Here is a 21,341-nt window from a genome sequence, read left to right as displayed (position 1 = left end):
GTAAAAACAGATCTGTTTCAGACTTTGAGCTGATAACACGTTTTTTACCCCAAATACATTTTTCTCAAAGCATATTTCTCATTTAGCGCCTTTTAATTGCTCACCTAACTAAGCTTCTTACCCTCGTTTTACTCGTTACGCTAAAAAGTGTAACAATATATAACTAGCTCTGAGTAAGCATTTATTCAATCGTGCATCCGTGTCTATGACTCACTGCACCGCACACTCATGCAGTCACTTCTGAGAGGAAATTTGTTACAGTTTGACACCAGTTTTTTCATACTAATATGTTATCTTCTTTAACAAGTACAGAATACCTGCTCAAGTTTTTTAACAGATCTTTTACGGCAGAATCTGCTGTCATGTTGCCACTTAACCGTGGACGGGGAACAGAAGACCTACGGGACTTCAAGCGAATTCCAAAATGCACTCCTCTTTCTATTTCTTCAACTTTTTGTACGGTTTATTCAATTTTCTGACCAATTTCCGTTTAACGAATCTTACGTTTGTGCCCCCCATTACCTTAGATCTATAATATGAATCAGGATATAAATGATTGGTAATCTACCGCATAACCTGAAATGCTTGATAAATTTATTTAAGCAGTTTTTACTCAGAACAGTACAAGACGGTGGACGGAGCGGGCTCAGCTAGTATATAAATATGTTCAAGAGCTGATCAAAGCGTGTCCCTGGATAAGAGGGGGCAAATGCCCCTGCCTCGGGATGTTAAACAATGCATTGAGAAGTGTTTCTCAGGTCGCGAAAACATGTGCACAGGGTTCATAACTCAAAAACCCCACCACCACCTCGGGGGGGGGGGGGGGTACAAAAATGAAATCTTATGCATTCGACTTTGTATCTCAAGACTCGATTCGCGGATCCTTACGGAAACAATTGTGGGTATCCATTATCAAAAGACCTCTTATGTTAATCAATCTGGGTAGGAAGGCTGTTACGTGGAGGTAAGACGTGTGCTGAACGGTGGGAGTTCATTATATCTAGGGCTGTCCACGTCAAATTAGCTATCATCCAGACCACAACATTTTTGATTCGCTTCGTGATTTTTTCTGTTGTTATCCTTGCTCTGAAATATTTTTATCAATTCTTTCAGATTTTTGGAAGCAACCGTTTCAGAGTAACGATTTTTTGAATCCAAGAAAACTGAAAAAAGGACCATTTGTACAAATCTGGAAAAATTTCCAACAATTGTACGACCAACGTAGAACAGTCTCCCGCTCACGAGAATGTGGTGTAAATTTTTTTTTTTTTTTCACCAAATCAAACATTAAGCGCACGACTTTTTTCCATAGATATACCAATACTATTTTTGGCATCAGTTCTGGGTTTGTTGTGAGTCCGAGTCATAGTTCGAGTACTCTTTCGTGTGTTTCATAAGAATAGACTGTAAAAGTATGGACGTGGTCCGTTTGTGAATGCGACACCGCAATAGAAAGAGAAAGCTGCATATGGGCCCCATCTATCCTTGTCTAATGCGTTCTTCAGCTCGCTCTAATACGCATACCCCGCGCATGCGCGGCTAAACGAAGACAGAGAGATCCCATATCAACGTCCCATAGTGGTTCCGTATGCAACTTCCTCTTTCTATTGCGCTATCGCATTCTCAGCCCGGTCATGCAGTCCATTCTTATACCGGGACAATATCTAGAGACTATACAAGAACTGCGCATGCGCAAGCTTAAATCGGCCGTCCGTGCAGTCTGGCCACCCCGAGTCCCTGCTGTTGAACTCTGTTTCTGACGGCGATGTGGTTCACATGCATTTCTAAGGTTAGAATCTCAAGTGATTGAGGTAGTCACTCTGAAAGGCTTGGAAAGCATTTCTTATTGAAAATTGATTCTTCAAAGAACGGTCGGAATTTAATGCTGATGCTCTTTTAAAATTCGTCCTATTCGATTGCAACAAGAAATCTGTTCAAATGTTGGGTGCTGGGAAGAAACGCAGCAGGTAGGTGGGGATACTTTATTCGATCATTTTAATTACCTCATACATTGGGAATAACAATAAAAAATTTTTCTTTCAGCAGAAAATACAGTCAAAATAATTGCATCTCTGCTGTTCGCTGATATTTCTTCCTCCCATTCAATTCATGACACGTGCAGAGATCATCGCCACTTTTGTTGGTTGGCGAAGGAAATTGTAGGTCTTACAGTTTCGTTTAATTTCAAATCTAATCTAAAAAAAATCTAATTCAAAGAGTAAAACTCAAAAACGTTCTGTGACACAATTTGAAAATAAACATTTTCAAAATGTGCCTCAGTGTCACAATTGACTTTAAGGATAACCGTGTTTTAGATCAATGTTCAGGACATTAATATAAAGATATTGACTTGACGGATTCAAGATTGTACCCCCTGTTCCTTTGGAACAAATGAATATCTAATTTTTAACGAAGTTCATGAAAATATTTACTCAAACCTGAATCCAATACAATATCTTGTTCATAGTGCTCCGAACATCATCCAGTAACATGGGCGTTGACTGAGGATATATATATGAAGACTTATAACCCTGGGTTATTTTTCTTAACAGTTCGGCGGGCCTGGGTGGGCCTGGGGGTATCAGCAGTTTCACGTATTATCGACCAAGTAACCGACCAGGCTAGTAAAAGAAGTTCTTCATAATCAACAACTATCACGTGCAAAACGTTGCTTCAATATGTATATATATATATTGCTTCATTATCTATATATATATTGTAACAGCCACACTCACCTTACGGAGAATCTAAGGATAAGCTAGGTCGCCAGCAAACGCTCGCAACGTGCACCAGGAATAATTATAAAATTTAATTGAAATCCGAAAGGGAAGAGCTGTTGGGTGCCAGGTCGCAATGACCACGATATAGGTAGTGATACGTTCAAGCAGATCAAAAGAAAACGAAAAAAAAGGAGGTAAACAGCTGCTCTCAGCTGTGGTCCTTGACCTCGGGATGCTCAGCTGTCAGTTTTTGGCAGAGGGGAACGTGGGGGCAAGGAGTGAAACAAAACACGTAAAACAAAGCACCGTAGGTTAGTAGGTAAAAGAGGGATTTATTTGAGGTAGATAAGGAAGGTCTCAACTACGCAACCTTGAACATGCCACCTCGTCAGTCAAACAGAGTACAGATAGGTCCCCGTGACGCGTCGCGAAAGGCGACGGGAAACACGGGGGGGGGGGGGGGGGGAGAAACGAGAATAACAAGGTTTTAACAAAAGAATTAATATCAGGGATACAATTAATGGACGGTGACGCCAAGCTAAGCGGTACAAAATGGCTAAACTAGAACACCTAACTCGACATACAATGTTCCAACAAATTATTTATCGATAATTACACACGCGGGAATGGAATATTAATTCCTCTAGGACTTATTCGATATAATATCACCAGATCACAATAGTTAGAACAATATGAATAACACAAACAGGCAGGAAGATATTATACAAAAGGGACAACCCTCGGTGGTTGTCGCGAATATTAATCGAATACTGACTATTTTCTCGGTCCTTGTTATTTTATATTAACAATTGCGGTCGACTATACGCGATGTCGGTAACAAACTATACTGTGACACGGAGTATATGGACTAGATATGGGCGGAATAATGAAGAGACGCTACTAATACTAATAAAGAATCGCACGCACATGCACACACACACTCACACGGGGGGGGGGGGGGGGTGATACGCGTGATGATACAATACAAATGAAATGGGGATGAGAATATTAACAAAATATTAGCACACACCAGGTAAATAAATTAAATAATTATATTAAACTTTGTCTTATTAGACCCGAAGAATTACAGCTATTCCGCGATAGTAAAACAGAAAAATGGAAAAAAAGTGAATGCAATCAAAAGCATTCACAAGACTCACGTCTGGAAAAAAGATATAGATACGAACTGTACCTTTACTGCAAGAACAAGTCAGCACCCTTGGGTTGAAGAAGCAACAATTTAAATGAATTGACGATGTATGAGATGCTTCAAACATAGTTATAGTGAATTCATGTTTATTGTAATATTGAACTGTTTTGGGATTAATATAGTCTTATTTTTTAATAGATTATTCATACTTTTCCTACCCACTTATTTCGTCGTATACATGTATTAAATAGAAAGAAACAATGTAGCAACATAAAGAAATCGATTGACAGTACAAAATATAAGCCACCTGAAAATATAAAAAATTCGTGATATTGAAAAATTCATAACTCTTTTTACAGAACTAATCCGCTAACGAAACTTGTGCAAAGAGTTAGTATCTTCAAAGAACTATTCGAGAAAAAATTGGTGAGAGAAAAAAAAAATATGCAATTCCCGAAAATCGGGGTTGAATTTTTTCGGTTTATTTTACATTACGTTGAATAACTCCGGTGATTTTGTGACGATCTTCCTAAACTTGTAATTTTCTGAAAGAAGATAAAAATACGCACATTTTGAAAAAAAATCACTTAAATCCGTTGATTCGTTCAAAAGTTATAGCACTTTAGAACAGTCAATTCACGGAATCTGTAAAATCGAGTTTTTGACAAAAAATGGTAATAGCCGTGCGGAGAGATGAAATTTTTTCAGAGCAAAATGACCAAATACGGGTCCCCTTAAATTACTCAACAAATCATATAAATTATTTACAAGTCGTTTGAATTTTTTGTCCCAACCTTGCTGGGTGGTTTGAAATGGAACCAGCCTACTTAGATAATATTATTTTTATCGTTCCGATGGAGTTGGATTATCATTGTTAAATTTGGCTCAAATGAATTTGCATAGATGAAAGGCATGCGGCGTCCATACGTGGTTATATTACAATTTCAGTCCGTTCTCGTTCGTCATTTCATAGGCATAATAATATTCGACTCTGCATTGTCTGGGTACACGCGGTGAGCGATGGTATCATCAGTTCTTGTCACCTTTGCGTACCGACCGCCTACCGATTTGAGTTGCGGGTGCAGGGTAGACGCAGAGGGCACCGCTTGACGATGAATTTTTCTCCTTCATATTCGGTTACGAAAAGTCCCATAAGGCTATCAGTCTTTATATATCCTCAGTCAACGACATGGATATCCGGAAGGAATCCCTCTGTGTCAGAAACCATTATAAAATTCTTTGTTTGCAACTTGTGCCTCGAGATAACTTTTGCGTTGCGGATTCCATTTTCAATCTCAGGATGAGATTTTTTCTCTTTCGGACAGTGTTAATATGGGATGCAGAAATAACTGTAATGAATGGCGATTCACAAACCTTCAGTCTAAGCGAAGGACCATGGTAAGAGTGTAAAATTGAATCTGGTTTCAAGCTTTCGAAAAGTTACTAGATAATTCCTTGATAGAGATTCATAATAAAAAAGTTAGCCAGCTAGTAAATCCTACTGTAGACCAAGTGATCATTTGTAACGTGTACTAGTAAGTGAATGGATTCTGTAGACGTTGCTGGAGTTGAACGAGACTGATGTATGGATGATAGCTGCAACTAGTTAGTCAGATGATACCGTCAATTAATATTTACTTTAAAGACATTTTCTACTGAAGTTATCCAACATTTTTAGATTGAGATTGGTTCAGTTTACCTATTAAAATTCATGCCTGGAATCTGATTTGACACTTGAAACACTATTCATCTAAATTGAATGCCAAGAGAGTAAGAAATAAAATATCAAAACTGCCGAAAATAAAATTTTAAAAATAATGCGGGCCAATAATACTGCTTGGATAACAATATCGCACAAAATGATTGCTCTGTAAAATTAGTTGGCAGCAATTGTTGAATAACAAACTTATTAATATTGGCTCCATTAATCTAGAATGATCGAATATTCAGACACCGTGATCTGTCGCGTGTCGTGCTCTTCAATTTTGTCTCGACTGATGTTCAGAAGGTGGCGATGACCTGAAGAAATTCCCCCGGGTACCTGTTGTCTGATGGAACAACGGAACAAGCAGATTTGATGGGTGGAAGAGTGGCACCAATCGAGAAACTAGGGTCGTTGCAACTTGAACATTTTGACCATCAGGTAAGATATTATTTTCCTCCTATTAACCGAACTTGAAACTTTGAGTCTGTCAGAACAAACGGATTTCATCATTGAATACATGTGAAAATATTGTTATATGCACAGATCACAGAATCAGAAATTTACTTACAAGCTTCGATGCCTGACAACTTTAGTCTCGCTTTGATGATGGCTTGTTTTCTACCTTAAGATATTCAAAGGTATTATCATTAGACAAGAGGTTCTGATTGTTTTGGATACCACTAATTTTCAATAAATTGAGATAAAAAAACGAATTGCTACTTTTTGTACTCCTAAGCTTTGTGTTTAAAGAAACACCATTTTTTTCATTCTTTGTTACTGATTTTATTTCAATATTTCATGTTTATCGGCACTGATTACTGGCTTCCGGAGCACTGCACTGTAACAAATCTACTCTGGAGCTACCTTCTACTGGGTTTCAACAATCCATTTATTTTTAATTTTATGTAAATAAAGAATCTGTTTGAAATAAACAATATTTTCACTTACCTGCCTCAGTTTGTCTAGACTCCCACTTGTTGATGACGTTTCACATTTAATTTCAGATTCCTTCTTTCAATAAATAACTGATCCGATTTCTGTAGCTTTTGATATTTGTTTCTTCATTGACGCCTTTATTGTGTCGATTAAATATCTTCTAATATCAACTACGGTACTGCTGAATGACATTTTTCTCAAAAAAATTACGCTAAATAGGAATAAATATCAACATAATCTCAATACGCTACTTTACGCGCGAGATATTCAGAGCCTTGTCACATTTCGTGTACGTTGGTCGCCTTGGTTAGCTGACGAAATTAACTTCGCGGGGCAATTGCGCTGATATGGTCTCACACCACGACCTGCATAACAGCACATAACTTGTATAGATTTCAATGAAGTATTTCATTAAAATTTGCGTTGTTGGTCAAAGCATGTCTTGTTATGGGTCAAAAACCTCAGCACTGTAGGTTTGATAGTCTTCACAGAATTAATTCCTGACAATTACTTCAAAGACAAGCTTCTAGATGGTAATCCCCCCTCTAAAAATAACGAGGCGTCGGAATTTCTCTGGAACCCATCGGTAAGTACTAGAACTATAACGTAGGACTGGATCTCCTCGTCGTGAGTGACTTTAGTGGTAAAGTAACTGGTGTAGGCCATCTTACGACCCTGTGGATTTGTGGTTCATACATTTTTTTTCAATAATTGTCGAGAAAAGTTGAAAGTTCAAAACTCTTCTTACCCTTTTGTAGGAGTACTATAACTATCGTGTAAAATCTCTATGAAGTGCAGAACTCAGGCAGTAGCATCTCACGATTATCCAGATTTTTGTTTCAAAATTGTTTATAATCATTGAGTTATGGTAATGGTCTGAGCTATTGTTGTGATTGTGCAAATGAACTTTTTACACCCTCAGAATCGTAAAAACATTTCTGAACTTATGCTAGAGCAATACTATTTTCCGAGAGAGAGTACGTACCTGAGAGATTGATACGTACTTGGACCAGAGAAATATTCTTAAAAATAAGGGATTCACATAGTTTAGAGTACGGAACTCACCTATCGATCTATCGAATTTTTGTTTGATTTTTTTTTGTGCTATATTGGGATGCTAACTTCCGGTCATTAGCATCTCACTTTTTCATGCTGTTTCAGAGATAAATTCAACAGAACTATTATTATAAACTATCAGGAACTCTTGAACTATATAGGATGCCATAAGAACTGATGTGATATTATGAGATGCTGACAAATGAGATGCTAAGTTCACACATGTGAAAGCGACGGTTCTTGTAATTTCTCAGAATGTTTTTATTAACTCGCTTTTTCGTCTTCCTGTCTGTTTCTTTGTCTGTGTTTGTCGGTATCTGTTCGGTACAAATTTAGCAATCAATTTGAAACTAACTTCCTGATGAACTAGAGACTTGAAACTGTAAACATAGGTCAGAACTGAATGACAATGCAATATCATTGGGTTGTCTGAAAAATTTGAGAAAAAAAAATCGCATATTCGGACTGGGATTTCAACCAGGATCAGTTAAAAAGAAACTGAAATAAACCCGAAATTTGCGACATGTCTCTATTATGCTCTCAGCAAGATATTTAAAATCGATTTCAAAGATTTACACACACAAGACTAGATCAGAAAATAATTATAAATTTTTTATTTAAATCTTTCTTGACACGGACATAATAAAGGTACAAAATAATTTCTCTTAGCCCGATGCAAATTTGAAATGAAAAACATGGGGTGCATGCGATAGATAATATAGTCAAGACTGCAGAGAATAGCTGCAGTTGACAATATTCACAGAACAATTCATGTCATTTGCAGTGCAATAAAACTGTTACTGACAAATCTGAACTATTCATGTATGAATTATCAATTGCATGTACCCCACTTTTTTCGTTTCAAATCTGTATGGGGTTATAAATCTGCAAGGGGCTAGGACCAATTATGTTCTAATTATTAGTCCATCGTCATAAAATTTTGAAAGATAAATTTTATGTTCATTTAAATAATTACTGGCATTATTCCACTATTTTCGACCATGTCTTGAGAAAAAGTAGTCTGAATAGCTATGAAATATCGAGAATAGTCTTCAAAATATCATTATACCTAATATGCAGCCTCGCCTCCCTGTATATGAGAGCTTTGCGGTGATGAAATGTTCTGTTTTAGGGCTAAAAATAATCAGTCGTAAAATGAACTGATTCTGTTTTTATAGTTCATTGACAAATCAAAGATGAATTTTTTGCATAAAATACAGTATTGGCGATAATTATGATAATATATGGGAATGAAACAAAGTTTTATTCTGTTAGGAAAGTCATTGATGACTGCATATCATTACGGAATATGTTACTAATGACAATTGGCGGGCATTGTTTGGGAAAATACGTGAAAAACATTGTTTCATAATCCGATCCATAATTCTGTAAATATTCCTTGCAACTAAACGTTTACAGTGGAGATGATATCTTGTCCTCGTCACTGGATGCTATTACCTTTTCCAGACTATATCCTATCTAGGAGAAATGCTTTCATTCGCTTTGATGGAGTTATCTGGAGCAAGAACCTGGAATCATAAGACTTAAAATAACATCAGGGCATATCAATCAAAAACATACGTTACGACGAGAATGATTTTGGTATCGACGCAATCAAAGGGTACTGTTGTAGCTGTGAAAATGGTCTAAAAACAATGACATATTAGTCTCATTGTTCAGCTGATAAGTATATCTACACAGTCATGGATGCGAGCATAAAACAACTTCGTTCACATATTTGTTTAAAACAGTGACTGCTAATTGCCATTAGTAACACATTTCGTGATGATATGCAATCACGAACGGCATTCCTACAAGAACAAAACCTTCTTTGAATCCCATATATTATGATCATAATTGTTACCAGTGTTATATTTTATTCGGAAAAACTGATTACGACTTGTTGAGGAACTAAAAAAAAAAAAAATTTGCTACGACTTATTATTTTTAGCTCGAACCCAAAGCACTTGGTCAACCTAAAGCTTTTATATACCGGACGGCGTTTTAAGGTATTAGGTAAAGTAGTATTTAAAAGGTAAATGTCGATATTCTATACCTATTCAGATAACTGTTTATCAAAACATGGTGGAAAATAGTAAAAGAATGGCAAAAAGCGCAAAAATCGTCATTTTGACGTGGTGGACCCCTCGCGAAAATCTGAAATACTTCGTGCAGGTAATATACATCTAAACCAATGAAATGACAAGAAGGAAGTTTTTACGTCACCGATTAACTTTCGAAATATAACGATTTTTAACTTTTATAAATTTTTTCGGGACTTTGGGAGTGGTTCTTTGTGCGATTAATTTAAGTAAGAAGTCTTTCAGTAACGAGTACCCACCATTTTTTTCATGAAGATCCGTGACTCCACTCTTGAGATAAAAAATCGAATGCATAAAATGTCATTTTTGTACCCCCGGAATGGGTGGAGGTAGTTATTGAGTTATAAACTGCTGGACACATGTTTTTATGTCCTTAGAAATTCTACTGACCGAATAGTTTGAAAATTTCGAAACAGGGTCCTTTGGCCCTTCTTAACCAAGGTACCCTTTAAGAACAGATCACGACCGGTTTATATAATTTCTCACTAGCGAATTTAACGAATGGGGAATTATTTTCTAAAAATACTCATGTACAGGTACCGTCTGGAGGATCCACGTGGCTTGCGTTTTGGTAAATCGCCACACTGTTCACCGCGTGGTTCCTTGTCTACTGAAATTGCTCAAAGACTGTTGAGAAGAACTGATTTCCGAGAAAGGAGTATCAGCGATGACACGCAGAGTGAGAACGGAAGCCCTGAACCGTGTTTTCTTCATCCTGATCACGCCTGGCAAGCCAATTCAAGAAGGGGATCAAGCCAGTCTGAACAGCTCGAAGTCGAGCCTTACGAACTAAACAAAGACTACAGCAGATCGCTTCCAGGTAGCCGGAGAAGCAGCTTCCAGAGTCAAGGAGGGACTGACAGTAAACGTAAGTCTTTGTTGCCATAGGCAGTTTTTTCAGTACCCAGAATCTTGGTAGAGTCTCATTTCGAATATTTCATGTGTACAGTCCAGTCAAAAAGTCACTGAACTGGAAAAAGTGAAGCAGCTGTAATTTAAAATCATCAACTTGAATTCGGTGCTTCGCGCCTCATTTATGCGTCGGACTTATTCTTACCTTTAGGTTGCGACAGTCACTTTCTGTGTTTCAAAAACATCGTTCCGTCCATCTGTACGACGGAAGTCATCTTCTCGTCGACCTGTACCACGAATACTACGGGATGCTGGTCCCGGATGACGAAAAACATTGTCCCGGCGACCTGGACCACGATTAAAGATTCTGTGCCCGCTTCAGGTCTATAGTAATACACAGCTATAAGCAGTCAACTTCATGTGTCTTATGATAAACGTCCTCAAAACGCTAATTTCATGCGTTTTCCGAAAAACGTCTTAAAAACGCTAACTTCACGTATCTCCAAGATCTTTTTATAGATATAGAGAGATTATTTTACACTTGGTATAGACAAATGTTAAAAACCATAGATGCTCATCAATACAGTCCACTGATTAATAATCTAACAAGAAACGTGTCCCCTATGATGGACTTGGGACACCCGCCTCGTGAAACATCTTATATTATGACACAGTACTTTTTACATCCCAATTCAGTTTTTCAATTTCCTTGAATGATAGCTCATTTTATTGGTAAGCGAACTCTGCGCAAGTCATCTATAATGTATTTTTGCTAACATGAGTATTTTTGCAAATGGAACATCAGTTTAATGTATACAACTTTGTGACGGTCCTTATAGAACATCTTTATATTTAGTTTTAATTGATTTCAAATGTACTCGTGAGTTCACGTCTTGGACCCGCGAGTAAAAAGGGTAATTATCTCGGATTTACATTCATGGATACCGATCGCGTATCGTTGTGTCTTGTTTACGTATCGTCGCACCCGTACGCGTGTACACTGCCGAATTATCGCGTGTATCCTCGTGCTAGTGTACGTGAGTGGGGCCTCAGATTCCCGAAACGCGTATGGCCTAGCTAACGATTATTCATAATCCACAAGACGCGTGCAAAGCGGGTGCGATGTCTTGTCGATTTCTGGCTCCGTCTTACGACTTCCAGTCCTCGCCTTGAGTAGGGAAGTGAAGACGAGTGCGCAGATATGTTATTGTCAATTGCCGTATGTCAACGAACTGCAATCTTGCAATAAAATTGCCAGATGAGAATACGCATCTGCTTACGAGAATTGCTAGTAACTGCTGATCACGTATTGGATGTTCAGATGAGCAATTACTCTGTGCCATATGCTTAGGTAGCACAGATCGCTGGACGAGTGCTGACTTTGCATGAAGAAGACACTGCCGACGATTGTGTCACCGTCAGCTCTTGTAGGTGGGTTAGTAATTGTATTGGACTTGTAAGGAAAGGGCGCACTGACACACTGACACTTACACTTGTCTTTTTGAAAATTGTATATGTCACTTAGCATTTATTTCACACAGATCAAAAGGAAATTGCTGTATGCATTCACGTTCAAGAAAATCATCGAAGATAAAAAAAAAACGAAAATAAAGAAAATAAGGAATTGTTAATCAGTCTTACAATTAGACTAATCAACAGAATGGACACTTTGTTCTTTTACTTGAGTTTATTAATTTACTATAAGTTGTTTCTATCAATTTTATGCAAATATTCTAAGTTAATTATTATTATTATATCACTTCACAAATTTAGGAGGAGGATTTCTTACTTGATTGACTTTTCGCGGATAGAGATTATGCGGTAATGAACTGAGGAGTTCTGGACTACCTCGCTTATATAGTGCATCCCACAGATTTTTGGATCTCTTGAATTTGTGTATATGTGTATCTGGAAAGTTCTATTGCATTCTAATGGTCCTTTATGATACAATTGATATCTGGATTTTAACTAATTGATGCGGTTCGGATTTTGCTTTTTATTTATTGTTGCAGGATGTAGGTTATATTTACACAAAATAAACGTGATTAGCTTTTTTACAAACGGATTTTATATTTTAGAAATGAAAGGTGTCAAAAGTACATGTTTTTAGGTTGTTAACTAGAACGGAAGTGCGAGAGTAAAACGGAAACCGACAGCATTAGTATAATATTTAATATATAGGTGTAGCCCACCAGTGCACGCCTTGGCGCGTATATTTAATCACAGCTTAAACTATAATACTGCATTGCTTAATTTTAACACTCCTTCTCAATGAGTATTATTCCTCTCTTTACATGTTTTATCTTATTCTATTTTACTTAATCCTATTTTGTTACAGAGATTCCAAAATTGTTCTCTAGGTAGAGGCTTTGTGAACACATCGGCTTCTTGATCTGAACTCTTTACATACTCTAAATCAAATAAATTCTTCTGATATTTTTCTCTAGCGAAATGATACTTGATATCGATGTGTTTACTACGTTTGTGAAACTCTGGGTTCTTTAAAAGACGTATTGCACTTTGATTATCCATGAGTAATCTTGGTTTTTGTTTATTCTCACCCAACATTTCTCCTTTAAGACGATTTAACCAGATCATTTCCTTGATTGCATGCGCTGCTGCGATAAATTGAGCCTCTGTGGTTGACAAAGCCACTATCGATTGCCTTTTAGTATTCCAAGCTATTGGACTTTTGCCAACCTTATAGATATAACCGCTAGTCGATCTCCTATTCATCGAGTCGCCTGCGTAGTCAGAATCACTGTAACCTACTAAAACTAAATCTTTCTGTTTAACAGATTTTATACCATAGTCAGTAGTTCCTTTTAGATATTTTAATATTCGCTTTACAGCTTCCCAGTGAATTTTAAGTGGATTGGATAAAAATTGACTCACGGTACTTGATGCATACGCTAAATCAGGTCTTGTTCCGACGGCTAAGTACATTAAGCTCCCTACTGCTTCTCTGTAAGGTACTCCTTGAACTAATTGACTGTTTGGATACAGATTTGGATTGAGATCATGATTTTTGTCAGCCGGAATCGAGACTGGATGTGCATCCTTCATATTGAATCTGTTTAACAACTGATTGGCGTAGCTTGTCTGGTGTATTATTATAGATCCGTCAACCTGTTTGTCAATCTGAAATCCTAAGAAAAACTCTGCATTACTTAGTACTATATCAAATTCTTTACCTAGTTTTTGGAGTAATTCTTTGGCTAATTTTTTGTCTTTGGTTGCTAATAATCCACCATCGATATAGATGGCAAGTATTGTTAAAATTCCCTTCTCGTTGTTTATGAAGACGCAAGGATCAGAATGAGTCTCATTAAAATTATTGTCTTTGAGGAATTTTGTAAATCGTTCATTCCAGCATCTTGATGCTTGCTTAAGACCATATAAACTCTTCTTTAATTTGCATATACGGCCCGTTCCATCATCGCAGCCCTCCGGTTGTTTCATCAGTGTGTTTTCTTCCAAGTTTCCGTATAGGAAGGCAGTTTTGACGTCGAATTGAGTCAGCTTCATATCTTCTGCTGCTGTGATAGCTAGGATCATCCTGAGTGAATCAAATTTGACTACAGGACTGAATGTTTCTTGATAATTCACTCCGTGTTTTTGTTCATATCCTTTTGCTACCAGTCTTGCCTTGTATCTGTCGACGTGCCCGTCTGGTCGTCTCTTTATTTTAAAAACCCAACGACAGTCGATCACATCCTTTTCATTTTGGGTCGATTCAAGTGTCCAGACTTTATTTTTCTTCACGGATTCTATTTCTTCTTTTATAGCTTGAATCCATTTTTCAGAATCTGGTCTCGAGATAGCTTCTTGATACGATTGAGGTTCTCCATCTAGTGTAAGGAATAGATTGTCGATGTCCAGAAAACCGTCATATCTGCTTGGTCTTCGTATGGTATCCCTGTTCCTCAATTGTCTTTGCGGTTCATCTCGAGCTACGTCTCCAATTGGATCTTCAAAAACGTCTTCTGACCCGTCTTCTGAATCTCCTTCTGCTCCATCGTTTTCAGTATAGTCTGATGAGATTGAGTCATTCGGCGTATTTGCCTCACTTTCTGAATCGTCATGCTCCGATACATTATCGATTTGTTCTCTATCTCGTATTATTTCTAGAGTAGCTTCTTCATCTTTTTCAGTCTTCTTGTTTGCAGGTAAGTCATCTTTGGTTTCTATAAATATCACATCTCTGGCGTATTTTACTATATTCGTTGAAGGGTACCAGATTCTAAATCCCTTAACGTCCTCGCCGTAGCCTATGAATCTTCCCTCTTCAGCCTTGCTATCCAATTTTTTTTTTTTTTGTTTCGGAATATGTACGTAGGCTTTGGCTCCAAAGATTATCAGTCTTTCAATTTTGTTTTGTTTTCCTGACCAGACATCTTGTGGTGTTCTTCCTGGAACTTTACTTTTTGCAGTTCTGTTCATCACGTAGACAGCAGTGTTGGCAGCTTCTGCCCATAATTTCTTCGGTAGGTTGTTTTCATATAGCATAGAGCGAACAGCTTCCATGATCGTCCTGTTCTCTCTTTCAGCAATTCCATTTTGCTCAGGAGAATATGCAACAGTTCTCTGATGTTTTATTCCATACTTGTCTGTAATTCTTTTGACGTCATTATTAATGAACTCCAGACCATTATCAGTTCTGATGCATTTTACTAAATTTCCTGTCTTATTTTTGACTTTCTTGATGTATTTCAAAAGGTAATCACTCACCTCGCTCTTATTCTTGATCATGTAGACAGTTTTGTGGCGCGAATAGTCATCTTTGCATAATAGAAAGTATCTGGAACCGCCAATGGAATTTTCAGGCACCGGTCCGCAAACGTCAGCGTGTATTAGTTCTCCAGGCTGTGATGTCTTGTTGTCCTTATTATCAGATTTTGGAAAGGGTTTCCTATGCATTTTCCCTAGAATACACCCTTTGCATTTAAAGTCTTCAGTGGCACTAACCTTAATACGATTCTGCTCCAGAAATTTTTGTACGTGTCTCTTGTCTTGGTGTGCCAATCTTTCATGCCAAATTTGTAGGTCAGAAGGTCCAGCAATATTAGTCAAGGCTTCTGAATGTGCTTTCGATGTGTGTTCTGGGATTCTAACCTTCAGTAGTGCCTCGTACAATTTGTTTCGACGTACTCCGATCACTTCAATTCTTTCTGAACGTGTGAATTTGCAGCCATCCGCCTGTGACACTTGTTCCATTCCCTTGTCAAGAGCTGCTCCAGTTGAAAATAAATTATATTTCAGCTCAGGGACAAATATTACTTTGGCCAGATGTTTGAGGTTCCAGCGTAGCAAGAACGTTTATTTTTCCTTGTCCAGTTGCTTGTATGGTTGAGCCACTTCCTAGTTTAATCAATCTAGGTACCTGAAAAACTTCAAATTCGTCAAACCAGTTTCTGTGACTACACATGTGGTCAGTAGCCCCGGAATCAATGTACCACGCATTTTGTCTAGAATTTTTCGAATCTGCAGACAATGCAGACATTTCTAAAAGAGCTTCGTTCGTTACTTTGTCTGATTCAACATTTTTATTCATCTCATTTACTCTTTTTAATCTATAGCAATCTGCTTTCCAGTGTCCTGGTTTTTTGCAGTAATTGCACATACCTGGTTTGCGATTTGTATTCGAAGAACCCTAACTGTGATTTTGTTTGGTAGCTTTCGAATGTTCAGAGTTGCGTTTCTTAGACCTGTTTGATATATTTAATGCAGCTAGAGCCTCGTTGTTTTTATCCTCTTGATTGCCTAACCTCATTTCCTCAGCTAGCAGTCGCTCCGTCAGATTTCCAAGAGTGCGTTGAGGTTCCGAAGTCGATTCCCAGGCGGTGATGAAATGGTTATACGTAACAGGGAGAGTCATCAGTATTTTTGTGATAACCATGGAATCCGACATATCTTCACCGAGAGCTCTAAGTTTGTGTGCCAAGTCTTCTATTTTGGCAATATGCGCAGCTATGCTGTCAGTAGATATCTTCAATGTTTGGTACCATCTCTGTTGTAGCATATGTATTCCAGTTTGATTTTTCTGTTCATAGATGTTATGCAGCTTGTCCCACATATCATACGAAAATTTGCAATTCATCAGATGTAACAGTTGACTATCTTCCACAGTTGATGCGATGATTTTCTGCGCTGCGATATCAGTTTTGTTCCATGAAGCCAGTGGTGCGGCTTGGTCAGCGGCTGTTTGTGGTCTTGCTTTAGTTATCAACTCATAAGCTCCTTGTGCTTTTAACAAAATAGAAATTTGAAATTTCCAGGTAGACCAATTTTCAAGTCCTTTCAGTTTGGTAACTTTCACTGTTTCGTTGTCCATATTGGTTAGCTGCTCTTGCACGCGGCCAGACTAACCTCAAAATAACTTTTATTAATTTCGGATTTATACAGAAGAAAAGTACAGAAATATAACCTTTAACGAGCCTAGGCCCATAACCTGTTGCAGGATGTAGGTTATATTTACACAAAATAAACGTGATTAGCTTTTTTACAAACGGATTTTATATTTTAGAAATGAAAGGTGTCAGAAGTACATGTTTTTAGGTTGTTAACTAGGACGGAAGTGCGAGAGTAAAACGGAAACCGACAGCATTAGTATAATATTTAATATATAGGTGTCGCCCACCAGTGCACGCCTTGGCGCGTATATTTAATCACAGCTTAAACTATAATACTGCATTGCTTAATCTTAACATTTATCTTGGTGTTATTGTTTTACAGATATTATTTATAATTTACTTATTGTTGCAAATAATAGATATGGGTTATTGAAGAAGACGTGCGTCGCGAAGAGCGATTGCCGTCTGGAGGCTTCTACGACCTTCTATCAGTTCTGTGACATTCAATTAGATTCCAGAGTATTCTGCCTATTCTAGGTGCTCCGATAAGCTTCTATGGGTTTCAATTATCATATTAATTTACTAGCATATTCGAGATTTGTAAAGTAGGCATATTTTCTGTATGGGGATATTTACATACACATCACAACTTGTATCTATTCAAAACGAGTCGTTTGTTGATCATTGAAGATCTAAGTAAAAATTCAAATTCAACCGTTTTGAAGGTAATTCAATTATAGATAAAATTAGCCACGATTGATTAAAATTATTTGTATAACATAGTTTTTTTATCTGAATTAATAGAGAATAGTATTCTAGGCTTGCAAAGTTGTTGAAAATGAGATTTTCCCGAGAAAATGTATCCGCTTTTTGTGCCTTCGTATTCAGAGAACATTGTTTAGATCAAATACCAATTGATTGACCCTACAATTAGTTGCACTTGTTTAGTTTTTATTTCATAGCTCCTTCACTTGAAAATTGTTTCTGCTCAGCTGCACGAGTAACTACACTGAGATCCAGCTAATCAGCACTCATTGTTAGCGCTGGCACAAGGTCTTTGAAATTTTTTTTTGAAATTACTTGAAGTCGTTTAAAGTAACTTTAAGTCATCTGAGTTCGTATTGTGAGTTTCCTTGAATTCATGTAAGTCATTGTAATTCTATAAATATATGTTCAGTCACAGTCCTATGAGTGGCCATCTTCATAAAATTAAGTATTCAATTATTTCACTTTGAATTTCTTTAGTTACTTAAATCACGAAAAAAGTTCGGCCTTTACCAAATTTTAGATGAAAGTTCTTAATTCATAGTAGATTTTATAGTTCAAAACATTGTGTTTTCATAAATAAAAGTAGCTCTGTACCATTTGTAGACATAACCTCAGATCGCAAATAGTGAATGTAATCCATAGAAATCATGGCAGATAGAGTGGGCAAAACACAGGGGTTAGAATAAGTGGTAAGGTCGTGCCGATGAAGAGAGAGAGAAAGTTGAGGAACCCTCATCTATCCTTATTTGCATACGCATTTACGCATGTGTTGCAAGTAAGGAGTTAACCACTCCTGTAATCTGGTGTACATGGAATGTGTAGTCACTTGTAATCTTAAGTAATCACCTGGTATTTTGAAAATCTTAGTAATCACTTGTAATCTCCTGTAATCTACAGTAATCTTTAGTAATCACTTGTAATCGGATGGCAAACTGCAATGTTTACTTGACCAAAATTAAGGTGGCGCCATTGTAAAGCCAATTCACCATGGTGTCGGTACGAGCGTTGCTGACGACGTTGTCGAGCTACCTCGCGAGCTACATATTCCATACTTGAGGTAGTCAGTTTTCATATCTATTATCAAAAAAACCTAAATTTGAACCCTGATTCAAAATGGCAGCTGAAGGCGCCATATCTGACGCTCATCAGGTATGATTACTATTCTTGTATGTTTGATGTTCAGCTATCGAATTCCTCTGGGAGTGTTTTGAAGTAAAATCTGCAATTAGATTGTACGTGAAATTCGGGGTTTGAATCGAGGTTAGAATACGATGTTCGGCTGTTACCGAATATGACATCAACTGAATATTATGTCCAAAGCCCGAAAATAATATCATAATCATTCGAAATCTAAATTTGGTACTTGATTCAATAATGAGGGTCAGGGGTTCATCTTCGTGTACAGTAATGCAGGCTACAAAATTTATCAGCGACTTGTCAACTTCAACTATTACCGCGAATATTCCTGCTTGTATTTACAAACATGAATTCGCCTGCATAAAAATGTAGCTTTGATGGGATTTGATAACGAATTGATCTTACGTGGTTTCAAAACCGAAAATTTCACAGAAATGGAGAACATCACACGTATGACCATTGCTTCCTTGATCCCAGAAGAAAGCGACTTGATTACATTCATAAATATTTCAATTTTCATCTGGGCATAAGGCTTTTCTGACAGGCGTTATAGACTTCTTCCGATCGGAAAAGAATAAGGTATCGAAGACAAATCCCGCGAAAACGCCATCCACGGGTACTAGGAAGTAAGACGTTCCTAGGGAAGAAAACAAGATCATTCAAGCCGCACAAAGCGCCTGCATTGCCACAAAAACGCGATAGCTCACCAAAATTTTGTTACATTGGCTGCGACAGAATTCTGATGATAGCGACCTGATGATGATAGATATATGTTTGGATGTAAATGTCACGTTGGACGAGGAAAACCAATACAAGGTCGGTATCAAATGTAAATTCGGATTTCCTCCCTGCATCGCTTCAGTAAGTCTGTTTAAAGTGCAAAACAAAGGGTCCACGTCAAGTTTCCACCTACACACTAAAGCACATGTACGGAAAAAGACGAAGTTGATATCCCAGTGAATACCGAAAACTGGTGAAAAACGAATGGTAGACATGTTTCAGCAGCCTGACGCCCACAGTGTAAGTTTCAAGGAAAGTTGCGAGGGAAATTCTACCAACCAATCCAATTAGGAAATGGAAGACGATCCTATGGCGTTGAGTTCCGGGCCTTCTGAATCACGTCAGTTGCTGTCTATGTCTTTCAATGAATCCGACGATGATATACCAATTCGTTTCAAAACTTCTAAGCTAAGACGGATGGAAGATGAACATACAATTTTAGAAGAAGTTTCTCAAAACGATATCACACCTGAGATTCCAGTAAAGAATTTTCGAACGCGAAGGTGCTATTGGGGTCTGGAGCCACCGTCCGAAAGAAGAACAGACCTTGTTTAGAGGGGAAGTGGAAGTTGAAGCAGTATAGCAGAGTCGAGAGAAGAAAGAGAGAATTAAACAGATCTGCCGTCCGTACACCAAATATTACATATTATTTTCCTATTTGGAACCAGATTAAAGTGCTAATCGAAAATGCTATGCTTAGAGAAAATTTGAAATGTCACATGGAAGCGAAGAAAGACACAGCTAGCAATGATGCCAGTCGTCCTGGAATTAATTTCCTTCACGCTTCACGCATACTGCTAAGACAAATGCAGGCAAAAAAAAAAGGGAGTGAGCAGTGTCGTAAAGATGCTGACACGCGTAAGAAATTTGTAGCATATCTATTTTTACTCGAAGGGTGCAAAATGTATGAGATTTCGTACGGAAATTTGAGTGGTGCGTTACCATCTATAACGTAGTCTAACACATTATAAGTGCTTCCACCAGCTCCGTAACGTAGGATTTTCAATTTCGATTTTCTGAATTGGAAGCATTTTTGGTACCGCGGCAATATTCTCTTCAAGTTTGGATATTGGAGAACGCCATGAGAATCATAGGAAAAGTTTGGTATGATCCTGTGACTAATCTGCTTGTTGGACTCATGTTGCCACTGAACTCGGATGGAGTGTCTCGTCGTGATACAGGATTATTATAAGCATGAAACTGCGGATAGTAATGTATCATGGCTCAGCCCCTCGTTAACAATGCCCCCACTATTCGACTTATCATTGTATGGTACTGATGATAAATTTAAGTGCAAAGATGTCATCAACAAATGGGACTGCATGATAAAAAAAGCTTGCAAGTTAAATATCCAAATTCTTGGCTCTTCCTCTGACGGAGATTCAAAATTACTTTAAGCAATGAAATGCCGTGCATTCGCTACTACGATGGACATGAACACAGCTGAGATCCCGAGGGATGGGCCACACTGAGATTATTGGTTCCTGGGTAATCCTAGCGGAATTCCAAGTTTTGTCCAAAACCATATTCACATTGCTACGAAATTCAGAACTTGACTTTTGAAATCATCTATTGTATTACCAATGGGGTAGTATTTGGTATCCCCACGTTACCTCAAGTTTCTCATAGCACAGGTGAGCTAGGATTAACATATGTTCGCCCCTTCGGATCTCGGACCAAAGGACAAGATGAATTTCCAAGCGATGGAGAAGATGTGGGATAAACGAGTCACCCAATTACTGACGAAAAGTGTGGTCGAAGCAAAGGTTGCTGTCACATATC

General features: G+C 37.8%; 1 protein-coding gene across 1 annotated transcript in view; it reads left to right on the top strand.

Moving 5' to 3' along the window:
* The window catches only part of LOC124414949 (regulating synaptic membrane exocytosis protein 1-like), a 946,547-nt gene that overhangs the window by 877,336 nt on the left and 47,870 nt on the right, over positions 1-21,341 (top strand). Inside the window, exon 13 of the mRNA XM_046896140.1 lies at positions 10,206-10,537. Within this exon, the coding sequence (XP_046752096.1) occupies positions 10,206-10,537 (332 nt within the window). The remainder of the gene's footprint in view (positions 1-10,205; positions 10,538-21,341) is intronic.

Source organism: Diprion similis, chromosome 14 (genome assembly GCF_021155765.1).
Source record: "Diprion similis isolate iyDipSimi1 chromosome 14, iyDipSimi1.1, whole genome shotgun sequence".
Classification (NCBI taxonomy): domain Eukaryota; kingdom Metazoa; phylum Arthropoda; class Insecta; order Hymenoptera; family Diprionidae; genus Diprion; species Diprion similis.
Note: the sequence above shows the minus strand (reverse complement) of the source record. Positions and strands in the feature narration are given on the sequence as shown.